General features: G+C 33.9%; 1 protein-coding gene across 1 annotated transcript in view; it reads right to left on the bottom strand.

The window, feature by feature from the left end:
- The window catches only part of LOC128547588 (sodium- and chloride-dependent betaine transporter-like), a 31,885-nt gene extending 10,573 nt beyond the window's left edge, over nucleotides 1-21,312 (bottom strand). Inside the window, exons 1-10 of the mRNA XM_053520602.1 lie at nucleotides 21,018-21,312; nucleotides 19,835-19,966; nucleotides 18,705-19,062; nucleotides 16,843-16,975; nucleotides 16,210-16,344; nucleotides 12,435-12,538; nucleotides 11,948-12,072; nucleotides 11,013-11,125; nucleotides 8,665-8,715; nucleotides 8,088-8,185 (exon numbers count right to left, since the gene is read on the bottom strand). Of these exons, the coding sequence (XP_053376577.1) occupies nucleotides 8,088-8,185; nucleotides 8,665-8,715; nucleotides 11,013-11,125; nucleotides 11,948-12,072; nucleotides 12,435-12,538; nucleotides 16,210-16,344; nucleotides 16,843-16,975; nucleotides 18,705-19,062; nucleotides 19,835-19,966; nucleotides 21,018-21,312 (1,544 nt within the window). The remainder of the gene's footprint in view (nucleotides 1-8,087; nucleotides 8,186-8,664; nucleotides 8,716-11,012; nucleotides 11,126-11,947; nucleotides 12,073-12,434; nucleotides 12,539-16,209; nucleotides 16,345-16,842; nucleotides 16,976-18,704; nucleotides 19,063-19,834; nucleotides 19,967-21,017) is intronic.
- Nucleotides 21,313-25,189: the final 3,877 nt, after the last annotated feature.

Here is a 25,189-nt window from a genome sequence, read left to right as displayed (position 1 = left end):
CAGACGTACGACTCGAACACACAGTCCTGATATTGGCAAGTAAACGCTCTGTCCGCACGGCTACTTGCACATGTGACAGTATATCAATTAAGAACGATATATGTATTTAGTTATATCGCTATTTATTTTCGGACACCGAAAATTAATTTACGGAAATATACGGAATATTCATGAGTGCCAGGTCAATACTTACGGACAATAACATTTCAGCGTGTATTTTTTAAAAAAAAATATTTTTACCATCAATGCTGTCAATATGACAAAATTTGAAACATCGCACGAACAATGGGAACACTTGCTTGCGCTGGACCCTCGCTTTGTGTAGCGCGTGTCATAAACCGGATACCAAAATTGATTCTCGTACGACTGTGTTAAACCAGATCATCACTTTTTTATGTAAACAAACCTCGTGTAACACGTGCTGAAGCGATAATCCGGAATAATGTACACATGTAGTCGAAACGGTATCAATTTTAGTATCCGGCAACCATATGCGCAGTTCAAAGCTGGGATCAATTCGCAAGGAAGTGTTCCATAGAATTTAGATCGATTAATTTATATTATTTATTGATTTCTTGTCGGATAACAAATGACAGTTGTCGGGACCGGTGTCATTTGACAGAATGATAACAGACCAGACGATTGATACCAGTGATTCATTCAGCTGGCATTGGTAGGGGTTCATTTAAACGTTTTACTAGCTATTGTTGCCCTAGTGTCTGTGCATTGTTTCAAATCTTGTTTCAAATATTGAGAGCATTGATGGTAAAATACATTTTTTTTAAAAAAACACGCTAAAATGTTACAAAATGCGTTTTATGATCGTCACCTGTACATGGTAAAATGATAAAAGATATTGGCTATATTTAACCAGGGGCGGAGGAGAATGGGGTTTTTGGCGGATATCTAAAGCCAATCCACTGGAATGTAAAGCTTTAGCTTGGGATAATGATCGTGGAAAACCTGAAATATATGTACACACTTTATACATGTTTTAGGATTTTTGGTCAACATTGTCATTCAAGTCAAATTACGTTGACACAAATTCCTTCCCACATCCTCTCCTCCGTCACAAACCACTTAAATATGCGCGATATTGAGTATTTGAGCAAGAACCATGGAAATCATTTTAATTCACAGCGTATGTGTTTGAAGAAAAAGTTTAAAATATGGATTACATACCTGAAATCAACGTAGTTGCCTTCAGCTTCTAGAACACGTGTATAATGCTTAGCCTAAGCCAGAAGTCTTAAGTCAAAAGTCATAGGTCAAAAGTCGAAAGTCATAACTCAAAAGTAAAAAACACCCGTAAGTCAAAACTCAAAATTGGCCCTCCACGGCTTCCATACTCATCGTTTAGATGCCTTGTAATTCAACCACTGGAGCTTCCGAATGTTTAATTACAATGATTTATTTCATGTTTTCCAGTGGTTTATTTAAATATAACAGTGGCTTATATTTGAAACTTTCACTGTTTCTATCGGTGTGATTATAGAGTCATAATTTTCACTGTTATGGAACTACACTTGAACGGAAATTATAAATATTCTTACCGGAATATACATACTGTACATGTATAACAGTTCTGACTTATAGACCGGAAAGCCATTCAATAAGTGCTAATTACATGACATAAGAAATATTTTTTTCATATTTTTAGCCTAGCTTTAGTGGTGAATCATAGGTCGGTCAATATCATCAACTATAACTATGGGCCAGCGATTTATTTACGGAGTCGTGTTTTATAATAATGGTTTTTATCAATATTTAAGGGAACTATTTTCTACAAGAAGACATCTAACAAACAAACCTTCATATCAACAAAGAGCTATATGTTTTTAAAATATTTTGTTATCAAGCTATTTGGTCTGAATATCAGTAGAAGATACTGTACTGTAATCTTCAAGTAAAACAATAAATATGTGCAGGCAGAGTAGCGGAATGGGACACTTAACTAACAGAGCAAAATTTTATGTTGTAATGTGGAGCTCGCGCCAACGCCTGAGAACGTAACATTTTATTTTGTTTTGGCGCAGAAGCCAACACCAAGTTTTTGTCGCTGGCACGAGCGCAGACATGGAAGAAAATGTTTCGTTCTGTTTTTCTGTTGTGTCAAAGTTTTGTTGGAGGAGCGTTGATAGTTTCGTTTTGTCGCACTGTTGCACGGGCCAAGACAACACAACGACAAACTTTTGCTCCGATGTAATGAAGTATTTCGACCCCCATAGAATAATGACCCCCCGGTCATTATTATATAGAAAAAGTGACCCCCGGTCATAGTATTATGACCTCCAGATCATGGTACTATGACTCCCCCACGTGAAGTAAACTGAACCTCACGAAGAATATTGACTCACATAAAAAAACGACCCCCGGTAATTTGGTAAAATTTAGTGATAACTCATGTATCTAAGGCCTAATTGCTGCATGTTATGCCCCCACTCGGGGGAGGGGGCATATAGATTTGCCCTTGTCCGTCCGTCCGTCCGTCCTTCCGTTTGACCATTAGCCATAGATACCATCATTTGACACAGAAATCAGAGCATTCCGCAACGGGAAAAGGGATTCTATTTCTAGACGCTGTATCTTGGTGTATACATTTTTTTCAGGAAAATAATTCACAATACGTTCACAAACACACCAGTGTATATAATCCCTGCAAACTTCGGTATGAAGTAATAGCACTCTCCCGTATGTAAGGATCTGTGACGTCACCGATAAAGTCTGCTATCTAAAAATAGCACGGGACTCGATTTGCGGACAAGCAGTCAGTGCATTCACTGTACAATAGCATAAGTAAACCATAGATTTTGCATTTAATTATTTCGTTATAATTGTTCAAGTTCTAGCCTGCACATCGCAAATAGATGTTTTTTCTTCGCTTTTCATTTCAATTAAATAGTCTAAAACTTTTTATTTTATATCCATGTTAGAAATAACATACCGATTTTTCATCAATATATTATGTATGAAAAGATAATGTTATTATATTATTCTGTTCATTTTGTGACTTCCAGTTTTTAAAAAAATATTGAGAAAAAATATAATCACTCGGAAAAAATTGTTAATACCAAATTGAAAGCGTTAATAAAAACAAAAATGTATTCACAGAACTGAGAAAAAAAATCAAATTGTTCTTCTTAGTTACCGTCAAATAGAAATCTATGTCAACATTATATTTATTTATTTTTTGTATTTTATATAAAGTGTTTATCAACCGTATACTTGTGAATGTAAAAATATATTATGATCGCATAACTTAAATTTATTAAAATTTCGAAATGTGATGTACAACATGTGCCATATGTTAAAGTACACAGTCATACCCATTATTATTTTCGGCCACATATTAAGTTCTTCATTGAAACAATTAACAACTTTGTGGTATACATATGTTGTGTTTTATAACAAATGACCCCTTAGTGTGACATATGTAGATATTTGATTTTGGTAGTAATATTAAGATGTTATCTGATAAAACATGTTGCTAATCTAAAGCAAATCCATTTTTATTTCTACCAAATCATGCATAAATATGTATTTTCACTATAAGGAATTGTTTGACGGACACCGACCACAGCTGACATGTGAATCAGTAGTTTAAAATGAAATACATTTAGTTATGATTTTAATTGTGCTGATATTATGTTCTTTGAACGCTATGAATCAAAATGATTTAGCATTAGAATCTAAATGTTTTGACCACAAGTGCTCTTCCGCGTGTCGAATTCGCAAAATATTGTAATGCAAAATTTTAGTAGTATTATTGCAGAATATGGGGTAATGTGCATGCAACATACTTTTTAACAGTACCTTGTTTTGAATCGTCTTGTTAAAACAATATGTCTGTATATTTTGTATATTTCCTACATTCGTTCCAATATATTTCTTTAATTAGTTATTGTTTCATCATTTTATTTATTCTGTTAACAAGTGCGACAATTTTATACAGGTGGCATGTTACTTTTTTTATATTCCTTTCGAAGTTTACTCAGATTGTAAATGATTCGTAATATATAGATACCTGCTGTATGTTCTATTTATAGAACACGGGAGTGTGCTATTCTTTAGAAGAAAACTGCAGAAGAAACTGCTAGCATAGAACTTAGTATTAATAGAAGTTGCAATACTTAGCAGTGGCAGTAAAGTACGGTAGCGGCAACAATAGAAAGTAGTAGTAGTAGTAGTAGTAGTAGTAGTGGCAGTTGCAGTAGCAGCAGCAGCAGCAGCAGAAGCAGCAGCAGCAGAGGAATAAGTGACAGCAACAACAGCAGCAGGAGAAGAAGAGGTAGATGTACAAGGCGTATTGGTGGAAGCAGGTATAGTAGTATCAGTAGTAGCAGTTGTAGTAGTAGTAGTAGAAGTAGTAGTAGTAGTACAACAAAACATAAAAATAGTTCCAAAGTTGATCTGCCATCGAAATGGACGCTTGGCACACTTGTAGAAAATGTCAAACTAGCTCCGTAGTCTGACACTTTATGGTCAAAATCATGTTGTCTGTCTGTTCTAGAAGATTTATACAGATGTTCTTTGCGCTTTTCCAAGTAAATGACTGGGACAGTTGAAAAAGTACTTGTATATACATTGGTCATTGTAGCACAAATGATCATGTGTGTATCAAAGTTATATGATGCAAAGACACACTGCAAATAGGTCATCATATAACAATTAATGGTCCAGTACCCATCAACCCTCACACAAAGTAAATGACAATTATCTTGGTACAATGCATATCTATGCCAGTCATGCACACTGGAAACATGATTGTGTATGTATACGCATTATATGGAGCGACGATCGGGATGAAACCACTGCATCCTAGACTAATAAGAGACTGTCAAGATTTGCCCAAAGTATATGATCTATAATGACGCACCTACAGTGATTGTCCAATATCAACACATCCAAAGATGTTGCCCTAGGTATCTATTTCAACGCATCTGGTGTTAATCGCAACATACACTTGTATTTGCATGCTTTATCAAGAGACATGTTGATATGCAAATACCAGTTATTACTAAGTAGACCGGTATCCTGATTAATAAGGATGTGCAACTACCCAAGGGGGTAGGTCCTTTTATAGCGTATGTATGAAGGAAGGTAGTGAAGGCATTTGTAACTACAATTTCACCAATGTCGGTATACGTAGTTTGGCGACTTTGGGAAGGCTACGCTTCCCAAAAACTATTCTGTTTATGTCATGATTGACATGCCTTAAACTACTTTGTGAATCCCGGAGACATTTTTGTGACTTCTTAAAATTGGGTTGAGGTCTCAAAATGAGTAAAACGATTATTATTATTATACCAGATTTATATAGCGCCCTTTTCATGATCAATTTCACGTTCAAAGGCGCTTTACATAGTTCAAATGCAGCCACACAGGGCGCATAATTCATCCTCTACTAGTACAGATACAGAGCGATCTGACCAGCGGGACAGAGTGAGACAAAGCCCCCACGACAGAGAGATCAGAAATCAGATACAGGTTTGTCTGTGATAAGTGATAACATACGTTACCCAGTTTAGGTGAAAGTTTTATATGGTTTATAAGATAATCTTATAAAATATATATATAGATCGAGAGGGGTGTTAGAAGCTATGTTACGAAATAACAATGCATCATCTGTTTACTTCATAATATACATAATTTATTTATAATACAGTTTTGAACAGTTCTTGATATCATATCAGCATCCCTTAGATACGATGTTCATAGTTACAAAAAAGCTTGGAGACAAGTCGAAGTCAACTTTCCATTAATTAATTTTATGACTGTTCACCAAACAATCATTTGTTTTATAACTTTAGATAGTATTATCTTCTAACACAAATTGTTGTGTCTTTTTTATGGAGACAGTCTATCTAATTCGTAACTTTTTCTTGATACTGATGAGCTTTTGTTTGGGGTACTGGCCAGTCAAGTTGTAATATAATAGGTCCTTCAAAGATCGGTTTTCATATTTCGCTTTTGTAGTGAGATATTCTTCCGAAATTCTTCCTAAACATGGACCCCAATGTCTACAGGTTGAAGATGCTGCTTTAACTTCTGGAAAGTAATGAACATTTTAAAAAGAAACAATTACGTTTCTTGCCCAAACCTTTTCGTTTTCTTTTTATTGCAGGTGATCATTTCAAAAGTAATTGCCACTTCTTATGTTGGTAATTATTGATATATACATTTATATGTATTCAGACCAAGAATAAAAATTGTTTTAATTTAGTATAATTTTCCTCAGAAAAGGACTTTTCCCTCTGAAAAATTGATGTCTCACATTGAATTTGTGTTAAAATTTAAACACGAAACATTTATCCCTATACACTTTCACTATTCGGCTTTTGGGCAACATTAAACTAATTTCTATGACCAAAACTGTAAACATATATGTTTTTTATTCTTGAATAATTTCTTGTTAAGGTTAAGGTTAAGGTTTTCAATATAATTTTCAAAATAGTATAAATTGTTAATCTTCTTTAATGGCTTATAAATGTAAGAAAAATAAAAATATTGCCAATGGGTCTTTATTCATTAATATGGTTGAAGCGCAGGAGCTAACCGTACTGACAACTGAGGCTCAGATGAAGTGTCGAGACTAAAACTGCATATCTATTTTTGTTGTATTGTAAATTGAAACTTTTGTATACATTTTAATCAATCAACTTAATAACCCATACATTTTGATAGAACAAAAAATAACTTGATACTTCATTGACTACTGATTAATCTAAATTACCTTTAGAAAAGATGATCCTTTTGTTTTAGTTGTTGTATATAATCCTTGAGCAACCATTGGCGTCATCACTATGGCAACACTAATCCAACCCATAATTCGAGCAGCTGAAGGGTAGGAATAATTTCCGTACGAAGGCGGAACGTACTCTACACAACTTGTCAACAATATAACCTAAATGAAAAGCAAAATACAACGTGTATACACATAATGATGAAGATCATGACTTGGTGGGATTTATTATACATGTTTATAGCTTACGGAACTTAATTCAAGGAAATCAAATGTATCAGCAATATAACATAAATCAGCCACGTGTTGTTTTATTCTCTGGTCATTTGGGATCATTGCGTCCATTCAACATATGTGTAATAGAGTTCCGCTTAAGCCGGTGCTAGGGGGCGTGAGAGGTGTTGCACATTCCATTACCTCTCATGAATAGATTCAATCAACCGAGTCTGTTTATTATTCTTCTTGATTGCATTCTTGCTTCCAAAGGATCTTTTTACAGACTTTTGTACAACAAACGACGACACGTAAATTGAAGTCAATCAGAAGTTGCATTATCAAAACAAACAAAATCAAATATTTCAAATTAAAATGAACCAAAAAGACAATATTTAAATTTTTAAAAAAACTAAACCAAAATATACAAAAGCACATTATTTCAATGAATATAAATGAATTACTTGCACAGAATACTTTTATTTCTCACACCAAGACGATAAATGGCGTTACAAATGCGGTGAGAAATCTTAGCACGCCCGGTATAGGTCCCCCTATCATCATGTATACATCGTAAATTAAATCTGTCCATTCCTGTAAAACTGAAGTATCTTCATTAAACTTTTTAAAAATTTACTAAATTTTTGTTTGGGTTTAATTTGCTCAAAGTTTAAAAATCATCGGTTGGTCTCACGATCTGGTAGCATGTTCTACACACGACTAGGCCTCTGGTCTGATGTATTTAAAGAAACTGCCATTTTTATACAGATTGAATTATGTTCGTTACTGTCAATATAACTGCATAATGATCGAGCAATTATATTTCATAAAGAATTTGCGCGGCCAATTTTTAGAATGTTTTCAAAGTTTAACCTTTAAAGCTAAATATCCTAACCTACACCCTTTGTTATGCCCATGAGCTGTACAGTGTAAAGCCTACAATGCATTTTGTCGATTATGAATGTACCAGTCCATCATCAGAACTTTTAAAAATCCTTAGTATAAAATTAATACTGTATGCCCAATTCGGCCACAAAACTGCTGCAAATTTGCTTCAAATTATGTATTCCATGCTCCATTTTACCAGTCCATCAGGAGAAATATAAAGGAATCGGGCTATCAAAATACATACCGTATATCCAACCCTACAACCTTAGCTGTATATATTACTATGGGGCCTATCCATGCTCCATTATACCAGTCCATCCACAGAAATATATATGCGCCTCCCTGTCAAAAAGTACAATATAAAATCTGGATAAATCTGACAATAATCAACTATACTTCGAACGCTAAGACTTTATAAAGAAATATATACATTTCAGTAACGGGAATGCCTAATGATGTTCCAATTGAAACACTACGATTCTATGCCAACCGTTGTCAGCCGGAACACTAGTTAATATCTTGGTAGCCTATTCTAAATTTACAATTTCGAAGTAGAATTCCAACTAAATGAGTCGAGTCCGATTTTAAAAGTCCATCGAATGTTAACAGCATTTCAAACATAGAGACGAAATGAAATAGCTCTAGTTGACTATTTGGTATTGTGAAAAATTTTAAAATGCGTGTGTCTTTATGTACAAGATAACAAAAAGGTATTGTCAAATTTAGCAGTCCCTACTTACACCAGTTACAGTTGGTAGAGAACAAAGGAAAAATTATAACTGCAATAATGATGAGAGCATGAATTTGAATCCCCGATGTACTCTTGGAAACAAATCTCCTATCAATTGCATTAACATATCCATTGGAACGAGCTGAAATGACAATAAGCAAATTTTTTTGTAAATATTATGGAACCTTAAGTGAGATGCGCGATAATCTTTCATTTCGTTTTAACAAAACCTTAACTCGTTCAAAAGAAATCTTAATTCGTTAATACAATGTATTCATTCTTAAATCGAAAAACTAATTTCGATGTATCGAAATATTAAGGTTTAGCAGTTTTTTCACAAAACAACAGAAATTTTTAGGTAAACGAACAGATCTTGACAAACATCTTATCTGTCCAATACAGTTTTTATTGTTCTGTCCCATAGAGTTGGACACTTAAAATATTTTAAGGAGTTGTCCCCCTTTAAAAAAGAAGGCAATTTGTAAAGAAATAAATGTAAACAATTGTCAAAAACGATGTTTTACCTAGTTATGTCAAATTTAAACACTGGTACGTTGTTGCAAATGCATCAAAACGAAGACAAGTAACAGCCTTTTAAAAATGTTTGGTTTTTAAAGGCGATGAACTGTCCAGAAGTGTGGCCCCTTCATGCAGTCCCCTTTTCCGGAAATTCAGAAATACAGAACCCCACATGTTCCCTCAAAATTGCTCTAGTCATGACTCTGACGTCTTTGTTCATTCGGCTCATGGGTTTTGTTATGTTATTTCTGTTAACTTAAAAAGCATTTGTTCCAGACATCTCAAGCTTAGTATTTTACGCCAAGTAACAATCAGTGATCCTCTACTGGGTTTGTTCCAGCCTGGTCCTTGGACTATATGGGGAGCCTCAACAAGGGTACTGGTTCGAAGACTCAATTAAGTTGAAAATAATTTACAAGTTGTTCAAGTCTGGGTCTTTTTTCAACAAACCACCAAAAAATGAGGTATACAATAATCGCAATGTTTCCCCTATCCTAATTATATTTTCCGTCCGATTCAAGTTATTTCAGTGAAATCGTAAAAGTTAATGGGCATTATTAGGTATGGGCGCCCATGTCAATGTCAAAAGGCAAAAGGGGAATATGCAATGACTTAGGTATGTATCCTGACCGATTCAAGAATTGTCAACGAAACTTTGAAAAAGTTTTAAAATAATGAGTGATGTATCACTTTGTAAAATCACGGACAAGGGCACTTGAATAAAATTTTCCCATGAATGCTTTGCGTTCGTAAATGGTTGAGATTGTCCAATTTTTAAACAGGGTCACAGGTGAGGGACAAGGCACGAAGTGGTTTTTTAAAGAGCAAAGGTATTTATAGTGTGCCAAACATGGTATGACTTAACAAAATTGCCATTTTCCTGTGACTTTGATCTTGGAGATACGGACCTGATTCTTGCGTTTTATGCTATAAAAAATTTGGGGTTTTCGTTTTATAAGAAAACTATTGAATCGTTTAAAAGTTTCACCAGAGTTTAATAAAAGCGACAGAGAACCACTCGAACCACTAGCAAATCGAAAGATAAATGAACTGAGGAGTTAACTTCAGAGGCTCGTAAAAATGCTTTTAAGTGTGTTAGCAACTTTTAAACCGCTGTTATTACAAACTCATACGTGTAAGAATGAGTTTAATGATATTTATATGCAGAAATAAGTCTCCAGTTTCTAAATAACTCTACTAACGCACCCCTTGATTGTTTTGCATTATATTTAAATTGCTGGCCCAATGAATCTATAAATTTCCTTGCATCCTAAGAACAATTCCTCTGTCACGTTTTGATCGATTTGAATAAATCAAATTCTCCTGCTTTTTCACGGTGGGCTATGGCGCATTTTTTCATATAAAACAGTATCAATTTATACAATTTAATAATGCATCGACAGTACTTGTAAACTATATTTTTCTGGTGCAACACGAGCTGTAAAATCATTCAAAAAATTAGATAAGAACATTTAGATATATCTTTTGTAATATATTTCTTTCAGCTTCATTTAATCCACATAGGGCATGAAGATGAATATTTGTTATATTTAAGATCATCCAAAACATCTTATTCAATGGCCTCAAAACCACATACACATTCTTTATAGTTTAACAAAAAGATGATAAATACAATTGTATTGTACCACTTTTGTAGAAATAACTCATTGTAAATATTCAACTGTTCTCGTTTCAATCGCTGTAAGAAAATGGTCGTGGTGTGCAATATATTTCGAAATATTATTTAATATTAATCAGTTGTATGTACCAATTCCATTTGATTAAAGTTGTGTTAAGCAATCTTATTTCGAACATATACTAATATTTGGTACATGGTCAGTCGAGATCATACAAGAGAACCCTGGTGATATCAGAAATAGCATTCAGGTTATCAATATCTACGAATTAGTGTTATCATACCTGTCCATCAATGCCAGTAAGAATGATTGCAGCTAGGAAACAGACCGTCCATATCTGCGGGAATGGAAGTGACGATAGGGCAGTAATATAAGCAACGATACCTACGGACATGCCTGTAAACAACAAGAAAAATACGAATGATACCGTAAAAATCTTACAGACCTCCATCATACAGTTCAACCATATTAACCTGAAATGTGTGTTCTCCGCGTCGGTCAATCATCCTGGGACGATGGCACAAGTATTTTGTTTATGTGCAAACTTGGCATGCCCGCTCGCTTAGCTCAAGAGCGCAAATCTACAGATCGTGGGGTCGTGAGTTCGATCCCCGGGCTGGGCATATTGTTCTCCGTGACAATCTGATAAAAGACAATGTGTCTGAAATCATTTGTCCTCCACCTCTGATTCATGTGGAAAAGTTGGCAGCTACTTGCGGAGAATAGGTTTGTACTGCCACTGTTACAGGACTGAAATACGAGTTCTGTTGAAAAACGGCGTTAAACCAAAACAAAACAAAAGCAAACTTGGCATATGCCATTGTATATGAAATAAGGTACAGCTACAAGTAATCTTCCATCGACTGAACAATGCGGTATTGTTAACTGTATTTTCATTCTCTTAGAAACAACATGGTAGCACGAAATATGTTCTTTTCTGAGAAAAAGCGCTATCGACGCACGTATTTCATACACTATGCATTCGATCACATAAACAATTATATTTCTGTCCGAATGACATAAATTACACACACTGTACAGCTTCTTTCAGGCAATACATCCGGCAATTCATTCACTGGTTCACGATGAAAACTTTCCTCTTCTACTTTAGACATTCCTAGTAGAACTTTTTCCACCAGTGTACGCTCTGTTACTTACTTCGTTTTAGCTTTACATTGAATTGAACATGTAATTGTTGAATTGAATTGCTCAGGGTACCTGCATTGATAACTTCGGTGACTTCAACACCATAAGAATAGGCCATGTTTCCGAGAACTGAGAAACAGACTAAACCACTGAATGTTGCCATAAACATGTTAGCTAGGGGAAGTATAATCGATGTCCTGAAAAGTATATAAGAAGTCATATAAGAAGTTGGAAACGTATTCTATTATAGATCAAATTATAAAAGGATACCAGTTTGCAGACCCTATATGGCAGGTTACAAAATGTAAACCCAAAAGCATCGTTGCATTATTATTACATCAATATATACGTGTTATCCTATATGTTTGCAAGAAAAAAAATTATTCACTATGAAAATTGTTTATAGATCATTTATTCAATGTGGATTTAGGAACAAGCTTTTCCCAAATGAACTAAGCTGAACATTACACTAACTTTGTAACATAAAATTTGCTTATTACAGCCACACAAAAGTAAAGAGGAGAAACAGAAATATTGCCGAACACTTCATTTACGTTACCTTAAACAATTCTCCTTGAAATGAGCATGAGAGCCGAGTAACATGTTACCTCCCCAACCAAAGCCTAATGTATAGAAAGCCATTAGTGTTGCTTCAATCCAAACCTATCGGCACAATAGATACAGTTGCAATACAACAACAAAATACAGCCAATATAAAGAGAGATATTTAACTTTGTACCTTCATAATCCTGTGACTCATAAAATTCACATTAAAATCCCTTTTATGTAGAATGAGTGTTCAATGCCATTTCAAAAATAATGTAATAAAATGTCAAAGGCTTATTTCTAAAATAAAAGGTGGTCAACATAAATCGTTTAAAGACACTTGCTGCAGTTTCTTGTATGAGAGATGGGGCAAAAATTTCCTTATAATAGAATTTGTTCAAACTTTGTACATGAACACAGTTTCATGTTAGAAACAGAAAAATGGAAAAACAATCATAGGTCACCGTGCTTGTACAGGAGTTTTCTGCCTTTAAATCTGGATATTTCTTCAAATTTGCAATTTTTTACCAAAAACTGCCGCATACGTCCTTAAAACGTTTTAATATTGATTCAAAATTGTCCATTGTCAGTTGCTTTATTATAAGTGTTGCCCCTCCTTTACAGTAGCCTTAATTGGTAAATGCTGACACTGAACAAAATTGTTAAGTCTTCGATAAACCCAGACCAATGTGTAATTCTTATAACAATATCAACATTTTCAAATTGGCATACAATTTGAATTTAGTTGAAAATATTTTTATGTTTGGTTGGTTTACACTTATTAATCATAGATGGATTGTGAAAGCTATCGCTCAAGAGTTCTATTCCTTGAAAACCAGTACTGCTGTCACATGCGGTGTGGCCTTGACCCCAATTGGCTCGAAGCGACGACCTCATGGTTGAACGAGTGACATCTCAATCGTTAAACCACTTCTAGCGTTTGATATATTCAATGTGAATATTCCTTTTATTACATGTTAGCTTTTCCTGCTGAAACATCAAGGTTTTTCTTATTTCTTTACTTATTATTGACCAAGTCAATTCGACCAACGACTCTGATATAAGTACATTTGTATCTTTTAACATTGAATATATTTGATAGTAAATAAAGTTGATAAAATGCTCGATAGATAATACTACGAACACGACAAACTGTTAGCGGGACAAGCGTTAAAGGCGATATTCAAAATGAATAAGTATTAACACAAGTTTACAGATTTGTCACCTAGACGTTAGATTTTTTTGATAAATTAATTATGCCAAGTTTAATGTATTCTTCAGAGGTGTGGGGTTTCTATACAGCTCTACAGGTAGAAAGAACTTATCTTAGTTTTTGTAAATGACTGTTGGGTTTTAAAACTGCAACACAAAATGGCGAACTTGGAAGACAAAGCGTAGTTTCATATAGGATTTTCAATATTATACAATATTGATTAAAATATGCACATGCACAGAATCTAAATATATAAAGCAAACATATTTAATGTTAGAAAATGACACTGTTAATGACCCAAACATAAAAAACTGGATGACAAATGTTAAGCGAATAATTGTAAGTTATGTTTTGAACATGTATGGCTGAATCAAGAAGTCGGAAACAAAGAATATTTTATTTTCATTCTAAGGCAAAAAATAAGAGACCTATGGCTGATTGATTTTAATAACAGATTGGAAGAATCGACAAGAGCTGTCGTCTTTAGAACAAAAGTTAGCTCCAGTTTTAGTAAATACTTAGATGTTATCATCATCCGTAAATATAAAATAGTTTTATCACGCTTATGAATGTCTTCTTATAGATTGATTAACTGTTGAATCTGGTAGATGGAGAAAGCCGGTTTGTGTCCCACTTAATTAACGTATATGACCACTTTGTAACGTTCTAGAGGCCGAATACCATTTTTGTACTTGTATGTAACGTACTCAAAGAACTGCGTGTTAAATATATCGAGAAATACTATTGGAACCATCCCACTGGTACCAGAACAGAAAGAAAATGCCTCTGTACATGTTATACCTTACCCCTAGGTATTCTATAAGAACAATGGTCATGAACGGTAAAATATACTAACCCGTTTCAATCGTAAATTTCTCAACTTAAACGCGCAGTTCGGTGAATGGGTACCTAGTATACTGAACAAGCGATAATTTATCTTCAAACGTGCACCAGTCACATTGTCTCCATATTCCATATTGCTGAGATTATCAACATATCTTATGCTTTCGTCAACGTTACAGAAAAAACTTGCGTGACCTTCCCTAATGAACATCCGGTCTAGAGGTCACGGCAGTGTGCACATGTTAGGCGAAACGTAAACAAACAAAAACAGAATTTTAAAAAATCACAATTTTACACTAAAACTCGAAATGATGAATGAAATTCATCTTGTACATGATTTTTAATTTGAAATCATACATTGGTCTACATCTGTTCTATTTATTTTATTCATTTTGCACATTTATGCTGCATTTTCTCATATTAGCAAACACGTGTAGTAAAATGACGATTGACATACATTTTCACAACAGCAAATAAGAATGGTTTTGAAATCTAGAACGGAACTTCTCCAGGGAAGGTCAAGCAAGTTTTTTTTGTGTAACGTTGAAAAAACTATAAACTACGCGTTGTTTTTGTAAGATAAGAAGTATTGAAGAAATGTGACCGGTACACAATTGAAGATAAATTACCACTTGTTTGATATCCATAGTGTACATTTACCGAACTGCGTGCTTTAGGTATGAAATGCGGGATTGAAACGGGTTAGTATATTTTCCCCTCATGACCATGGTTCTTATATAATACCGAGGGGTAAGGTATAACATGTACAGAGGCATTTTCTTTCTGTTCTGGTGCCAGTGAACCATCCTAGCAATTTTAAATTTATTGCTTTAATGACAACTGAAAATGTATCAGAAATACAAAATCTAAGTTTGTTTGCATATCATGGTTCCATAAAACGTCAAGAGCTGCACAGTGCACTATAGATTTAAGCAAATGTTATAAATGTCATTTTAAACTGTTGCGACTGTACATGTAGGCATTTCTACTGTCACGACTGTTTCCTGATATACGTCTATAGAATGTTTTGCAAATTACATGTTAGTTAGTATTTTAAATATAATTAGCGATGGATTACTTGTTTCGGAGAATGATTAAGTTGCTGAAAAGTCCTAACCTGTTTGTTAAATATTTTTTCTTACATGGTCAGCTTTTAACGAGAATTTGCAAGAATGCTCTCTCTTAATTATTGACTGTGTTAAAGCAATTCCCTTCAAACTGGATTGCCTCCCTCTTGTTGATGGTACATTTACATAAGATTTTGAATGACTGGGGTTTGTATTATTTCTGTTAAAGTGCAAATCCCTCTATGGTTATTTTAGATATATTTGGGAGTTTTCACCAGCGTAAAATCATTTCTATGGTAGAGAGAAAAATAGAATGTTTTATTTTATTGTACTATTTTGCATTACACTGTCTCTCCCTAGCGAGATACCATGTGAAAGTGTGCTTCATTTATGTTTTAATCTCTTTAAATGTTGCTTCATTTCGACGACCTATAGAAATAAAATCATAAATCCTACTGCAGAGTAACTTGTGCAAATACACTTGCTATCTCGCCATCTTCTCATGCGTTGCAATGTTTTTCATCACTACTAGTATGCCGTTACATTGATGCTTTGTCAATTACCCTTTTGATGGTTTAAGTACAAATAAATCTTCTTCTTCTTCTTCTATTTTCACTTACTTCACAGTAAATCATCCGAAATCATAAAATAAAAGAATAGCCTACCCTTGGTTGAACTATCTTGTTAAAGTCTGGATTTATGAAATGGAATAGACCAAGGTTGGAACCCGGCAGCATAAGAGATCTGATAAATATTGCCACTGTCAGGAAAAAAGGCACAGTGGCTGTCACGTAAATTACCTGAAAATAAAAGATAATATTGTAAATATTACTTTAATAACCTAGAAACAAAAACAATCTAAAACATGATGCAGAGTCAGCCATTTTAATAACCATACAAACTGATAACGACGATACAACAGACATTCACATAGTTAGTACATTATGCACGGAATGCCATTTACATAAGTTAGTTACAGAAGCACTCGCGGAAGTTACGCACAGAAAGGAATGAGGTCATTTACATTCATGTAATCTAAATTCAAAATGAATGTCGCATAGATGATACAGTGGTAATCTTGCATGCTATATCTGTATAAAATGCCATACTCAGATCAGGAAATATTCATATAATAATGTTTTGTTTGCTTTAATTCATCAATTAAAAAGAAGATAATATTGAGGTAATTTTAGCTAAATTATTCTGATTTAACAGATACGCGACAAAGATGGTTGTAAAAGCGGTTAAATAACCTGAGCGGACAACGTGACTGGTGAAGTGACATTGAATGAACTTACTTTCTCTATAGACTTTATGCTCTTCACAAGACCAAACAATATAACAATACGTATCACGATCAACGTAATTATATGACGCCATTGCAGAGGGGACAGGTCCGAAATTCCAGAAGATAGTTCCAAAACACGATATCTAAAATTAACGAACATCTGCAAATTATCTAATTAAAGACAATGCCAAATTTGAAGAAATAAGTAATATTATTAAAATATCTCGATTTTATATCACTTTAGCAGTAAAACTTATAGTCCTGTAAAGGTATTATTCACAAATAACAGATGCTTAAAGCGCAAAGTTCTTGGACATTTCGGAAAGAATCTGCATTTATTAGATATTGTTATAAGCGGATTCAATTATATTAATTCAGTAAATTCTACACGCTATTTATCTAATGAAACTTTATTGTGGGTACAATATAGGAAGAACAACAGTTACTTAGATTTTATGTTAGGTTTAGAGTTACACCGATACTAATTACGTTTTATGGCGATTTTTCTAGCTTTTAATGGTGTTGGAAGACGTACCCAAGGTGCCCCCTCTCCCCAGGCTTTATTTCAAGCACGAGCAGGCACATTGGGTAACTATGTCAATCTACTGCTTTTTCAGGTGGTTAAAATTTGATTTGTTTAAATACCTCATGTTTTCATTTCGATGTAAATGAGATGTGAAACCAAAATTTGCAGTCCTGTTTGGCGCCATATAACCTATACTGTGTTGGTGCGCCGTAAAACTCAAATAAATAAATAAATAAATAAATGATTTGTTTAAAAAGATTCTAATTGTCATCAACTTCACCCTAAATATTGTAATTAGACTGATAGTTCTTTTATAATTAAAGTAGATTACAATCCGTTGTAAATTGATCATCATGAGACACGTCCAGCCAAATGAGACAAAGCGCTCTAATTACTATGCAATCTAGTCAGAATTTGATAAACGCATGCCTACTATGTACACGCATTCAAATTTTATGATATTTCATTAATTAAAGCTGTATTTAGACCAGTTACAAGATTATCTAATATATAATTTATGCAGGAACAGCTGCTGTCTATATATAGCCATATTAATATGTATGTATCGACAGGTTTAAGTGTGCATGCTGAAACTAATTTACAAGATTATATTATAACAATCAAAATCCATATTCAAGTTTATACATTTAATTTGCATAGTAATATAAGTTTATGTCGCTAGGTGACGGAATGAGTGCCTCATCTATTTCCACTATACCCGTCATTATTATAATGCTCCATGAAAAAATAGTATCTCACAGGGTTAATGCACTTAGCATCTAAACATAAACATTTTTCACAGATTAAAATATTCACATTTTAAGTGGTCTTCGTTGAATACTAGGTTATTTCACAATTAAATATATCTGGTAATTTCACAGTAATACATGTCTGATAATATCACAGTGAAAAATATCCAAATACATTTTTCACTGCTGTGTATAAAGTTTGGTTTAAACCATTAAAGATACATTAAACTTAATCAAAATATCTTTCACTTGCTCACACCAAATCTTACATTTTCAAGAGCGGTGCAATCACTCGTGAAAAGTTTGGTTATTGCGTTTACTTGGTGAGAAATATAGCCAACTGATGTATATTTCAACGTTGGATCGGAATTTATTACCTGTTTTTCAGTAAATTATTAGAATATGACATATTAAGATACATCAAATATAATTTTCACTGATACGCCTTTACAAATTGTTACAATGTAAGATCAAAATTCCCTTTACATGTACTTGTAAACACCAGATCTGACATTTTCATATAACATATGTGGTTCACTCTTTGGAAGATATTACGACAATAAAACATTCTCTATGTACTACAAATTACAAACTTACTGCCAGAATTCCTCCTCGGCCGTCATCGAAGCATCTGTAAAATTTGTAAGAATCTCCGACGATATATTTACCCCGTATAAACCTATATTTGAAGACACAGTTGACCCTGTTATAGGTGATACAGACACATTGGAAGATTCTATTATAGACGTTAAAATTATATCTGACTGTGTTGTGCCTGTATTATTTGTACTCTCAATCCCATTTTTACAAAACTTCGTGTTCCAGCCGTTTGTACATAGGGTCCAGGGTAGAGGGTCTTGGAAAGCATTCACTAGAAAGTCTATGATCCAACACCTCAATACTGTTGTGCCGATCATCCACAGCGAATAAGCTGCAACAATTGTTACACCGATACCTGAAGAATAGCATGTTAAAATGTGTACAAGTCGGTGTGGAACAATACTATGAGATTTAAACGGCGTTTGGAGAAATATGAAAATGAATAATGTGAAGAAATATCATACCTATTCCATCGAAATTAAGGAAGGAAAAATAAGAATGGACTCTCACAGACCTGGGAAAGTATGTGACCGATGGAATGAACAATATCTGAAGCTCAAAGTATATCGCTTTATAAAATGAAATGGAATGTATGTAAACATGTAGAAGATGAATGTCATTTTGTTATAGAATGTTCAGTTTACTCAACCCTAAGAGAACAATAGATATAGAATATTTCTGACTTAAAACATAAAATTGAAATTTTAATCTGTTATTTGTACAAGTACTGATTGTATACATTGCATGTCTGCCTGAAGAAGTATTTTAATACGAAACGCGTTGCAAACTTGAGTTGTCTTCTTTCTTTAACCATATTAAAAGTACTGATTTTAATTACAACATGTATTTCAATGCACAAAATACATGCTTTTTTTCTCTCGTTTCAATCCATTACATCGAAGTTATCTTGCATACAATGACTCGTCAAAGTACGTTATTTTTATTTGTATTGCCAAATTAGTCACAGGCGATTTTTTTTTATCATGATCAATTTTCTACTGTATTTGACCTTTCAAACACTGCTTTTCTCTACTGGATGAGTGAATTAGATCACTGTTCATCAGAAAACATGCATACCATTTATTAACTTGCCTGTTTTACTTACAGAAGGAAGCCCAATAACTTACCTCTAAAAACCGGACTAACGTCCCAGATTTTGTACGGTCCTCTGCCAGAAAATTTCGACAACGAGTATTCCAAGAAATACAAAGGAAACCCGCATAGAATTATCATCACAATAAACGGAATCAGAAAAGCACCTGTAAATTACAACACTATGTATAAGCCTTGATGCCTGGTTCTGCAAAACTTTGGAAAAACATCTACATCTCTTAGCTAACATAAATCTTGACGTTATTGTTCTGCAAAACTTTCGACTTCGAAAACAAGCACCTGTAAATTTAAGCTTATTTTAAACACTATTAAAATTGAGGCTTTTGTTCCTTGAAAAGCATGCACGTGCTAATAAGTGTTTAACTGAACTCCTCTTGATGCTATTGTTCTGCAAAGAATTGCAAACACCTGAAATTTAGAGCGAAACTTGTATACGTCGCATATGCTCTGAAAAGCTTCTGAAATAGAAATAAATCCGTATATTTAAAGCTAAACTTGTATACTCATAGTATTGTCGCTTATTCTCTGAAAAGCTTCAGAAATGGAAAAAAAAACTGTAAATTAGAGCTAAACTTGTATACTGTCATTTATGCTCTGAAAAGCCTTTTAAACAGAAAAAATACCTTAAATTAAAGCCAAACTTGTATACTGTCACTTATGCTCTGAAATGCTTCTGAAACAGAAAAGCACTAGTAAATTAGAGCTAAACTTGTATACTGTCATTTATGCTCTGAAAAGCCTTTTAAACAGAAAAATGTGTAAATTAGAGCTAAACTTGTATACTGTCATTTATGCTCTGAAAAAGCCTTCTAAACAGAAAAATGTGTAAATTACAGCCAAACTTGTATACTGTCGCATATGTTCTGAAAAGCTTCTGAAACAGAAACGCACCAGTAAATTAGAGCTGAACTTGTGTACTGTTACTTATGCTCTGCAAAACCTCTGAATACGACAACACACCACACAACATGTAAATAGCAACTACAAGTCTTGGCGTCACAAGAAATGAGCATGAAATTCATTGTAGCTCATTAAGAGGATTGCATATCATTACATTACTTCCATTTCTGTACTGAACATATCTGTATAGATCGAAAGGCTTTCTTACATGTACACATATTTTTTCCATCCAGTTTCACATGGCCTTATAAGCCTGATTAAGTGTCTTACGACACGATAAAATAACAAGAAAAATACCTCCACCATTTCTGTATGCCAGAAACGGGAATCTCCAGAAATCTGACATCCCTATAGAGTAGCCAAGCAACGTCATATACGTACTGAACGTTGACGTAAACTTGATTTTTTCTGTTTCGTCTTTGGCAGACATCTTTATATCTTCTTCAAAGAACACGTCCGTATTTTTTGAAGTTAATTCAATCGATGACTCATTGTGCAACTTCGTTTCACTATCCGCCGAAATATTTTTGCCATCCAACACGTGAAAACCGTTCAAAGTGCTTCCGCTTGACGCCTGATTTTCATTATCCATTGCTTATTATTTTACTCAAACGGGTTTAAAGCATGACCCTGAAATTATCATCATTATTATCAGCATTAATCTTAATTATTAGTGCTTGCACGAAAAAACTTTCAGATAGTTCTACAAGCAAATCAGTTTGCATGGCGATTGTTTGAAACCTTAGTTATACTAAATATTTTAATTCTCCTACATAATTATATGACATAGAACTGATACGGATATAAATTCAACATCACATGCCTTAAACTCTTATCAAATTATGGTATTCGTGTCAATATTGATAATAAGGAAACTAGGCATACACCAAACTCTTTTATTCTCCAACGGATTTTTTTTTTTTTTTTTTTTTTTTTGTTTAACAATCATATGTCATATGACGACTTTTCCAGGAAGACCCAAGGTGCCCCTCCGTGCATTATTTCATCAGGAGCGGGCACCTGCGTAGTACCACCGACCTTCCGTATGCCAGCTGGATGGCTTCCTCACTTGAAGAATTCAACGCCCCGAGTGAGTCTCTCAACGGAAAAAGAATGTTTTAAATAGTATGGTGACGCAATTAAACTAACATCTGTAGCATAAACAAACTGTTAACTTCTCATACGTTGTAATAATTGCATGGCTGTTACCACTTTATTTATAAAACTATTTATCTTGGACAAGTATGATGTGCATGAGGCATTTATTTTTGTCAAATACATTGTATATATACATATATATATTTATAGATATCATCTCCAGGTAAATGTTCTAAGCCTCTGACGAGTGCTTTGACCTTTTTGGCGAAAAAGGACATGCTTTTCAATCACCTCTTTTGTATTTTATTTTACAGCCTTTTTAAAGAAAAGTTTATAAATCAAAGTCATGTAAGCGAGCCAGTTTATGAACAAATATATTAAAGTACTAATATGATACATTGTAGTCATTAACTCTTGGTCACAACATTATCAATTGGATGCACTAAGTGGTCTCTTAAACATTGCTGCCTCAGACTTTGCATATATATTAGTAATTCATAGTAGTTCCTTAGTTTCGAAGGTTAGTATTCATTAATATAATAACACCAAAAATGACGACGACGACGATTACTATTATTGTCTTTAATGTGGTAATGATGATCGTAAGCAAATTCAGTTTAATTGATTAAAAAGTTCGGTCAATGATTTCTCGAACAATTTTAAGCGTTTTCAGTTTCATGATGAAGTAATCGCGTACACATAAAACCTACCTTGAATGATGGTCAAAAACACTTCTTCTTTTCGATTTATTGACTGTTTAAATTTTGAAAGAAAACTAAACATAAAAGACACAAAAACAACTAACTCATGTAATAAATACGGAATATCCGGATTTAACAACTATTCCTGTATTGCTGCATGGTGCAATTTGAAATGATGATTAGGTTAATAAAGTGTATAAATTAGTACTGTTGCATAACTGGATATTCTGTCAAAATTTTGCATAGATGAGCACTTTCCTACTCAGGCTACTTAGCGAACTGCTAAAGACCTCAATGTATGACATGTCAGGTTTTCACTGCGCCGTAACCAAAGTTCAAAGTTGATTAAATTATCTGACAATAGACTAGGGATACAAATAGCAGCTTTAACGATAAAATGTGAAAGGCAAATGTTACGGACGTTGTTGTTAGTTAGTCCAACTTCAAAAATAACCTGCAAACGATTTTATATAAATCAGCATTTAAATTACTACATTTATTACGCATATGGGCTTGGAGAACCTAGCACAGCCTTTCGTCAAAGCAATAATATCTGGGTACAAATGGAAGTTCGAATTATAGTTTAAGTTTTGATTTAAAAGTATTGATTGAGTATGAATTTCTTATATCGGATTCTGAATCATTCCGCAGTGAATTAGCTGATGGAATAAACGAGTTAGCAAAAAATGTGCGTGCTTGGAACAACATAACGGCATTCAGAATTTTCTGACAATCTCAAACCTGGTCTACTAGGAACATATTCTATAAGCAACTCTGTTAAATACATAGCTGCTCTGCCAAAGCTATACATGAAAGAAAGTATTTTAAACTCAATCCTTGCTTTCACCGGCAACCAATGTAAGTCATACAATGCTTGTTTGGAACTGTCAAATTCCCCCCCTGTTAAGGTAGTTCTGCACGTTTGAAAAACCGGAAGTGATGGCGTAACGTCATTTATCCGGAAAACGTAGAATAAAGCCTGGATTCGGCGTACGGAAATGAAAATCAATTTATGAATTAATCGAAACCTGTGAGTAAATTTGTTATAATGGCACTGTTGCTATATTTCTTAAGTCAAAATATGATAATAAAACATATGGCACGTTAAAAAATCAAAATAATGTCTTAAAATTAACGTAAAATGCCCGGTTCCCTTTAATCATGGTAAAATATCTAAAAAATAAGCACACGGACCTATACATTTTATTTCACCAATTTATAGGCTATGTGTTTATTTACAACTGTGAAAAGTTTCATCAAAATCTACATTGTAGAAAAAATTCTATCCGCGAAAATGTTATGAAAGTTATGATTTTCCCATAGACTCCCATTATGAAATATTGCGTGAGGTCCAAATTTTTCAAACCAGCCTAGCAAAAAATCAAGCACACGACCCTATCTTTTTTATTTGCTGAATTTTCTAGGTATATTCTGAAGTTTTGAAAAAATGGAGTTTAATCGAATTCTACATTGTAGAAAAAAATTCGATCCAAACGTGCAGAACTACCTTAAGGACAAGTTTTGCACACATGTTTTGAATATGTTGCATCTTACGCACCTTACCGTTAGTATACGCCATTGCAGTAATCTAGATGTAAAATTACTAGAAACAAAACTGAAATTTCAGTGGCTGCTTTTGTTAAATATTTTCGGGTGTTCTTAATTCGTAGATAATTCAACATGGTTGTACGACATTTGTAATTTACATGATCTTTAAAGTTCAAGGTTTCGTCATGAAATGCACCAAGATATCTAATTGTACTTTCGCGTTTGATATCATCACCAGCAATGTTAATCGATTTTGTAAAACATTTGTTCAATTGAGGTCTGCTACCAAAAATATTCAGTTTTTGAAGTGTTCATTTTCAGTTTGTTTCTATTCATCCAGGCATTGATTATAACTGCGCACCGTTCGAGGCTTCCGTTCGCTTGTGATTCTACGGAAACAGATGTGGGACGAAAGCTTTTATTTGCTATATGACCAGACTGACCAGACTGATATGGATTTGGGAATGACACCAAAAAAAGTTCCAGCATAGGTGAGATATAGCCACAGACCAAGGCAACTGCTTTAGGGCACACTGCATTCAAGATGGTGGTCTGATGAATATGCATTGTTGGTATTAATCTTACAAGTACGAGACCTTTTCGGACATCTAGCAGAATGTCGTGGTCAACAGTGTCAAATACCGCACTTAAGTCAATTGCAGTAAGGGCTGTGACTTCCTGTTTCTCCATACCACTAAGAAGATCATTAACCAACTGAAGCAGCGCAGATTCACAGGAGTGATATTTCCTATATGCAGACTGGTTTAACAGTAACTGATGTAATTTGCTTGCCTATTTTGTTGTAATTTTTGTTAACATCAACTCTTCTTTTGAAACTGAATAACTTCCAGACATATTTATTTCAACTTAACATTAAAGTGTCCACCAGATTTCGTGTAACCACTCGTTTCTTAAAGAAATGTGTCATTATACATATCTATCTTGTCGCGTCATCTGCATTGAATCATTTTATTACACCGAGGAAACTGCATACATGCAACATTACCAAGAGTTATCATTCCGACCGCGACTTAACTCAGAAATGATTTACATTTAAAAATATATATATTTTTGTTTGTTTATATGTGTTCCTTTTAGCGTCTTCTTCAATATCAAATATTT

Source organism: Mercenaria mercenaria, chromosome 12 (genome assembly GCF_021730395.1).
Source record: "Mercenaria mercenaria strain notata chromosome 12, MADL_Memer_1, whole genome shotgun sequence".
In the NCBI taxonomy this organism is placed as follows: Eukaryota; Metazoa; Mollusca; class Bivalvia; order Venerida; family Veneridae; genus Mercenaria; species Mercenaria mercenaria.
This window is presented reverse-complemented; position numbering and strand designations above follow the sequence as displayed.